At 42.7% G+C, this 8,011-nt stretch overlaps 1 protein-coding gene across 1 annotated transcript in view; it reads left to right on the top strand.

Moving 5' to 3' along the window:
• The first annotated feature begins 3,607 nt into the window (after positions 1-3,607).
• Positions 3,608-8,011, top strand: part of LOC135530512 (V-type proton ATPase subunit d 1) — a 141,954-nt gene continuing 137,550 nt past the window's right edge. Inside the window, exons 1-2 of the mRNA XM_064958819.1 lie at positions 3,608-3,853; positions 7,497-7,668. Coding sequence (XP_064814891.1) covers positions 3,724-3,853; positions 7,497-7,668 — 302 coding nt within the window. The 5' untranslated portion in view covers positions 3,608-3,723. The remainder of the gene's footprint in view (positions 3,854-7,496; positions 7,669-8,011) is intronic.

Here is an 8,011-nt window from a genome sequence, read left to right as displayed (position 1 = left end):
CTTTAATCTACTGACCCAGAGTCCGAGTCCATTTATCTACTGACCCAGAGTCAGAGTTACTTTATCTACTGACCCAGAGTCAGATGAGGCCCTTTAATCTACTGACCCAGAGTCAGATGAGGTCCTTTATCTACTGACCCAGAGTCAGATGAGGCCCTTAATCTACTGACCCAGAGTCAGATGAGGCCCTTTATCTACTGACCCAGAGTCAGAGATCCTTTATCTACTGACCCAGAGTCAGAGATCCTTTATCTACTGACCCAGAGTCAGATGAGGCCCTCTATCTACTGACCCAGAGTCAGATGAGGTCCTTTATCTACTGACCCAGAGTCAGATGAGGTCCTTTATCTACTGACCCAGAGTCAGATGAGGTCCTTTATCTACTGACCCAGAGTCCGAGTCCATTTATCTACTGACCCAGAGTCAGAGTTACTTTATCTACTGACCCAGAGTCAGATGAGGTCCTTTATCTACTGACCCAGAGTCAGATGAGGTCCTTTATCTACTGACCCAGAGTCAGATGAGGCCCTTTAATCTACTGACCCAGAGTCAGATGAGGCCCTTTATCTACTGACCCAGAGTCAGATGAGGCCCTTTATCTACTGACCCAGAGTCAGATGAGGTCCTTTATCTACTGACCCAGAGTCAGATGAGGCCCTTTATCTACTGACCCAGAGTCAGATGAGGCCTTTTAATCTACTGACCCAGAGTCAGATGAGGCCATTTAATCTACTGACCCAGAGTCAGATATCTTTTATCTACTGACCCAGAGTCAGATGAGGCCATTTAATCTACTGACCCAGAGTCAGATATCTTTTACCTACTGACCCAGAGTCAGATGAGGTCCTTTATCTACTAACCCAGAGTCAGATGAGGTCCTTTATCTACTGACCCAGAGTCAGATGAGGTCCTTTATCTACTAACCCAGAGTCAGATGAGGTCCTTTATCTACTGACCCAGAGTCAGATGAGGTCCTTTATCTAATGTCTAATGTCATCCCAATGGTGAATGGACTAATTCTGTAACATTGAAAGGAAGCAATCCTCTCTGTACTGTTCCAGATACAACCTTCTCAAACCTCAGCACCACTGAGAGGCTTTCAGTCCTTTGGCCCTTCTTTTCTACTGATCCACCTTTTGGCCTCAATCACTCTGCCTCCCTTTTCTTTACTATGGTCTGTGGATAATGGGACACCGGGGAGGACTCCCCTCCACCTGGCATAAGCACCAGGGACATGGCTTTTAATCTGCTTCCCATTAAGCTTCTCCATTTGCAGAATGTTCCCTTTGCTGAGCCTGACTACCACAAAATATAAGTCATCGACCTTTTCCTGTCACGACTTCTGCCCGAAGTCGTTGCCTCTCCTTGTTCGGTCGGTGCTCGGCGGTCGACGTCACCGGTCTTCTAGCCATCATCGATCCATGTTTCATTTTCCGTTGGATTTGTCTTGTCTTCCCACACACCTGGTTTCAATCCCATTCATTACCTGTTGTGTATTTAACCCTCTGTTTCCCCTCATGTCTTTGTCAGAGATTGTTTTTTGTTGTATCGGTGCGTGACGGGTCCTCGTACCCATGTTTGTTTATGTATTTACATATTAGTGTTTGGAGCATGTTAAGTGGACTTATATTAAAAGCCTCCATTTGACTCTCCTGCGCCTGACTTCCCTGCCACCTACACACACGACTCTGACATTTCCAATGAACCGAGCTAGTGAGACTTCACCTACCTCTTTCTCTACGGCAGTGGTTGGTCAGATAGGGTGTAAATGAGGCCCTGTGGTCTCATCAAACAACCATCACCACTTCCCACCAACACATCACTACTCTTGCCCTCCTATCTCCTGCTTCCTGTCTCCCTATTCCTATCTCCTGCTTCCTATGTCCTGCTTCCTACCTCTTGCTTCCGTCCCTCTTTATGCTTTCTTCTCTAGACGCTCCACTGCTTTCAGTATAATGATCTCTCTTCTTCCTGTGTCTTTCAGTATAATGATCTCTCTTCTGGAGGCACCGCAGTACCTCCAGGCTCTGATCAGGCCCTACACCCAAACAAGGGCACTGCGTTCATCCACCTCTGGCCTGCTCGCCTCCCTACCACTGAGGAAGTACAGTTCCCGCTCAGCCCAGTCAAAACTGTTCGCTGCTCTGGCCCCCCAATGGTGGAACAAACTCCCTCACGACGCCAGGACAGCGGAGTCAATCACCACCTTCCGGAGACACCTGAAACCCCACCTCTTCAAGGAATACCTAGGATAGGATAAAGTAATCCTTCTCACCCCCCCCCTTAAATGATTTAGATGCACTATTGTAAAGTGGCTGTTCCAATGGATGTCATAAGGTGAATTCACTAATTTGTAAGTCGCTCTGGATAAGAGCGTCTGCTAAATGACTTAAATGTAAATGTCTTCTTCCTGCGTCTTTCCACTACTGACCATTCAGGTCCTTGACCCTCATCCTCCCCTCCATATCATCAGAACTGACCGCCATATTGTTGGCATTCCAGCACAGCTGTTCCTTCTCTAACCCTTTTCTCCATTTCTTCCACACTCTACTTTCTGCCATTTCCAACCCGAGCATGTTATCAAGCCCTCTCCACAGTTTCTCCTCCTGGTGTTTTCAAGACAACTGGGACCTCGAGAAAAAAAGAAGAAAAAAAAACATAGGTAAAATCATAACATCAGTGATCTTCAGGTCCTTCAAAACGATTTTTCCCAGTTGGAGCTCGTTTCTTTCCCGAGTTCCCAGTAATCTTGAACGCGTCTGGAGTCGAATATTCAATTCAATTCAATTCAAGGGCTTTATTGGCATGGGAAACATGTGTTAACATTGCCAAAGCAAGTAAGGTAGATAATATACAAAGTGAAATTAACAGTAGGCATCACACATACAGAAGTTTCAAAACAATAAAGACATTACAAATGTCATATTATATATATACAGTGTTTTTACAATGTACAAATGGTAAAGGACACAAGATAAAATAAATAAGCATAGATATGGGTTGTATTTACAATGGTGCGTGTTCTTCACTGGTTGCCCTTTTCTCGTGGCAACAGGTCACAAATCTTGCTGCTCTGATGGCACACTGTGGAATTTCACCCAGTAGATATGGGAGTTTTTCAAAATTGGATTTGTTTTCGAATTCTTTGTGGATCTGTGTAATCTGAGGGAAATATGTCTCTCTAATATGGTCATACATTGGGCAGGAGGTTAGGAAGTGCAGCTCAGTTTCCACCTCATTTTGTGGGCAGTGAGCACATAGCCTGTCTTCTCTTGAGAGCCATGTCTGCCTACGGCGGCCTTTCTCAATAGCAAGGCTATGCTCGCTGAGTCTGTACATAGTCAAAGCTTTCCTTAATTTTGGTCAGTCACAGTGGTCAGGTATTCTGCCGCTGTGCACTCTCTGTTTAGGGCCAAATAGCATTTGAGTTTGCTCTGTTTTTTTGTTAATTCTTTCCAAAGTGTCAAGTAACTATCTTTTTGTTTTCTCATGATTTGGTTGGGTCTAATTGTGCTGCTGTCCTAATATTTCCGAGTTCCCAGTGGACTTGAACGCGGCATTACGTCATCAAGAGTCGATGTTGAGTCACATGATATTGGTGGCGAGTGATCACGTGTCTTTTTTTACAGCCGGGTAATCTGGAGCTCAGCCCTGTTTAGAATTTATTTTCCTCCTAAAACGGTTGTATTTCATCAATATCCGGATATATTTTGAGGCCTCAATATGCCTATATTCTCGGAGCTGTATTTCAATGTGGATAATGGTTACTTGGAAGGGTTGGTCAGGGGTTTTAAGGCTGGAATTCTTTCACAGGGCGACTATCTAAATCTCGTCCAGTGTGAAACCCTGGAAGGTGAGTCGGAGTTAACGTTAGCGTGCTAGCTAACCAGCTGGTCATCTGGCTAACTATGTTGTCAAATGTACACAGTGGCTCTTCAAATGGTAATGGTAACGTTTAACAAACGTTACTGGATTTAAAAAAAACATGTGGCGTTTCCAACGACATGGCCAGTCGCCATGCTACTACTGTATCTAATATATATATATAAATGTATAACGTTAATGACAACTCTAGCCAGCTATAACAGTAGGCTACTAACTAATATCTCACGATGAGTCCTTGTATTATCAATTTCGTTAACGTTAGCTATATAAGGTTACTCTGTCATGAATAGTAGCTTATTAATGATCAGTTTTGTAAATGGATGTAGGTAATTCGAGTTAAATGGGCGGGTCGCTAGATTTCGAGATTAAATTGGGTCTCTCAAAACCGATATTATTCTTTGAATTAGTTAGCTAACGTTAATTTACCTAGCTACATTTAATTAGCTGGGAAGCTAGCGTGCCAGTTAGCCCAATAGTGGACTGAAGGAGCCGGACGTTACTCTTAAAAGGACCCTTTTATCATTGTTTGAACGACATGCGACTGTCAGTTTCCTGTCGCACACATATAATACAAATAAAAAAGTATCTGCGACTGTCAGTTTCCTGTCGCACAGACATAAAATATATATATATATATATCTCTGCGACTGTGGCAACGTCACAGCGACCAGACCAAATCCTACTGTAACATGATGCAGGAGCGTTAAAAGTAGGTAGTTCTACCTGAGCATTTTATTTCGTCACATTGACAGGAAGTTGTTTTCTGTCAGTTCACCATTAACCTCACCTTGTAAATAATGTTGTTGTGGATTTATTTTTCTGTCATAATTAATAAAAAGCAGCGAAAGTTAAGACTGTCAGCTATCTACACAAAGTAGATGTCATAACCGACTTGCCAAAACTATAGTTTGTTAACAAGACATTTGTGGAGTGTTTGAAAAACGAGTTAATGACTCCAACCGAAGTGTATGTAGACTTCAACTGTGTGTGTGAGATAGATAGATGTGATATATATATATATCACACACAAAAAATGTCTTGTTAACAAACTATAGTTTTGGCAAGTAGGTTATGACATCTACTTTGTGTATGACACAAGTAATTTTTCCAACAATTGTTTACGGACAGATTATTTCATTTAATTCACTGTTCACAATTCCAGTGGGTCAGAAGTTGTTGACTGTGCCTTTAAACAGCTTGGAAAATTCCAGAAAATAATGTCATGGCTTTATAAGCTTCTGATAGGCTAATTGACATCATTTGAGTAAGTTGGAGGTGTACCTGTGGATGTATTTCATTACCTTCAAACGCAGTGCCTCTTTGCTTGATATCATGGGGAAATCAAATGGTAAAAAAAATGGTAGTACTCCAAGTCTGGTTCATCCTTGGGGACAATTTCCAAACACCTGAAGGTACCACGTTCACCTGTACAAACAATAGTATGCAAGTATAAACACCATGGGACCACGCAGCTGTCATATCGCTCAGGAAGGAGACGCGTTCTGTCTCCTAGAGATGAACATACTTTGGTGCGAAAAGTGCAAATCAATCCCAGAACAGCAAAGGACCTTGTGAAGATGCTGGAGGAAACCGGTACAAAAGTATCTATATCCACAGTAAAACGAGTCCTATATAGACGTAACCTGAAATGTTGGCCATCATGACCATCGTTATGTTTGGAGGAAAAAGGGGGAAGCTTGCAAGCTGAAGAACACCATCCCAACGGTGAAGCACGGGGGTGACAGCATCATGCTGTGGAGGTGATTTGCTGCAGGAGGGACTGGTGCACTTCACAAAATAGATAGCATCATAAGGTAGGTAAAATTGTGGATATATTGATGCAACATCAAGACATCAGTCAGGAAGTTAAAGCTTGGTCGCGAATGGGTCTTCCAAATGGACAATGACCCCAAGCAAACTTCCAAAGTTGTCTTTAAGCCATTTTGCCACAAAGTCAAGGTATTGAAGTGGCCGTCACAAAGCCCTAATCTCAATCCTATAGAATATTTGTGGGCAGAACTGAAAAAGCATGTGGGCCAAAACTCACCCAAATTATTGAGGGAAGATTGTGGAAGGCTACCTGACGTGTTTGACCGAAGTTACACTCAATTAGTATTTAAATTATTTATGTAAACTTATGACCCACTGGGAATGTGATGAAATAAATAAATAATTCTCTCTACTACTATTCTGACATTTCACTTTCTTACAATCAAGTGGTGATCCTAACTGACCAAAGACCGTGAATTTTTTTCTGGGATTAAATGTCAGGAATTGTAGAAAAATAAATGTATTTGGCTAAGGTGTATGTAAACTTCCAACTTTGTGTGATATGGCCTACACCGGCCAAACGGACAAGGCAGAGCCAATTGTGCGCCTCCCTATGGGACTCCCAATCACAGCCAGATGTGATACAGCCTGAATACTCTGGTCATTATTTGAACTGGCTAGCTAGCAATGGACCAAAGCATTGTTTATAAAAAAATAAAAAGAATTGTTGCCTGGCTTTCAAGGTTAACTTAACAGTGGTTTCAGGAAAGATGCTCTGAGATTTTCACATTGTTCATAAGAAGAATCTAAAGATAAACTTAGCCTTCAGATGCTTTTGAGAAACCAGGCCCTGGTTATTACATTGCATTGACCGCTGTAGCTAGCTAGTATTAACAAGCCGGTAGCTAGCTAGTATTAACAAGCCGGTAGCTAGCTAGTATTAACAAGCCGGTAGCTAGCTAGTATTAACAAGCCGGTAGCTAGCTAGTATTAACAAGCCGGTAGCTAGCTAGTATTAACAAGCCGGTAGCTAGCGAGTATTAACAAGCCGGTAGCTAGCGAGTATTAACAAGCCGGTAGCTAGCGAGTATTAACAAGCCGGTAGCTAGCGAGTATTAACAAGCCGGTAGCTAGCGAGTATTAACAAGCCGGTAGCTAGCGAGTATTAACAAGCTATTTAAAATATATATATATATTTCACCTTTATTTAACCAGGTAGGCTAGTTGAGAACAAGTTCTCATTTACAACTGCGACCTGGCCAAGATAAAGCACAGCAGTGTGAACAGACAACAGAGTTACACATGGAGTAAACAATAAACAAGTCAATGACACAGTAGAAAAAAAGTCTATATACATTGTGTGCAAAAGGCATGAGGAGGTAGGCGAATAAGTACAATTTTGCAGATTAACACTGGAGTGATAAATGATCAGATGGTCATGTACAGGTAGAGATATTGGTAGCTAGCTAGTATTAACAAGCTAGTAGCTAGAGTATTTCTTGAAGAACCGTTAGCAGCTATTCATTATCAGGCTGCCTACATAAAAGGTTAAATAAATCACATTAGGTTGATCAACAGCGGGATTTCTATGAGGAACTGAAACTATTGCTCAAAGTATTGCTCAATTAGCTTACACGTCAAGTAAAATGGAAGCATTCTAGACACATAGCTAGCCTCTTCCCTTGTGCATGGGTCTCTAATGTACCGTTAGCATCATGCCCTCTCACAGCAGCATTAATATTTGCTTGTACTTGTCCTGTGCGTGTCATTATTGTGTCTGTTGAAAGCCACTGTTACCCAGTATCTGAAGACGTCTTGCCCCCCCCCCCCCCCCCATGCAGACCTGAAACTCCATCTGCAGAGCACGGACTATGGCAGCTTCCTGGCCAACGAGCCGTCGCCCCTCACCGTGTCCGTCATCGACGACAAGCTCAAAGAGAAGATGGTGGTGGAGTTCCGTCACATGAGAAACCAGTCGTACGAACCGCTGGCCAGCTTCATGGACTTCATCACGTGAGTCATTCACAGGCTCTCTGGTGTCTGCCAAGCCTCTATCCCAAATGAAGAGGCAAGATGGGTGCCCTTATTGTCTAATTAAATTGAGCCTGTCTTTCCCATGCATTTTTTGTGGGGCGGGGGGGTTTTGGCTTAGAATATCACCTTGTCTTATTATTGCCTGGAACAAATCAGCTATTGGTTAAACTGTATTTGTCCGTCCCCATCTCTTTTCTGTTATGTGACATCTGAATGGTCCCTGTTTCATACTCTTATATATGCGTACCTATTGACTCATTCTAGCCTGAGAGAGAACCCTCGTACCGGCTCTCACCACCTTGCAAAATGAAATATAATATTT

The sequence above is a fragment of the Oncorhynchus masou genome, unplaced genomic scaffold (genome assembly GCF_036934945.1).
Source record: "Oncorhynchus masou masou isolate Uvic2021 unplaced genomic scaffold, UVic_Omas_1.1 unplaced_scaffold_1359, whole genome shotgun sequence".
NCBI classification, from domain to species: domain Eukaryota; kingdom Metazoa; phylum Chordata; class Actinopteri; order Salmoniformes; family Salmonidae; genus Oncorhynchus; species Oncorhynchus masou.
This window is presented reverse-complemented; position numbering and strand designations above follow the sequence as displayed.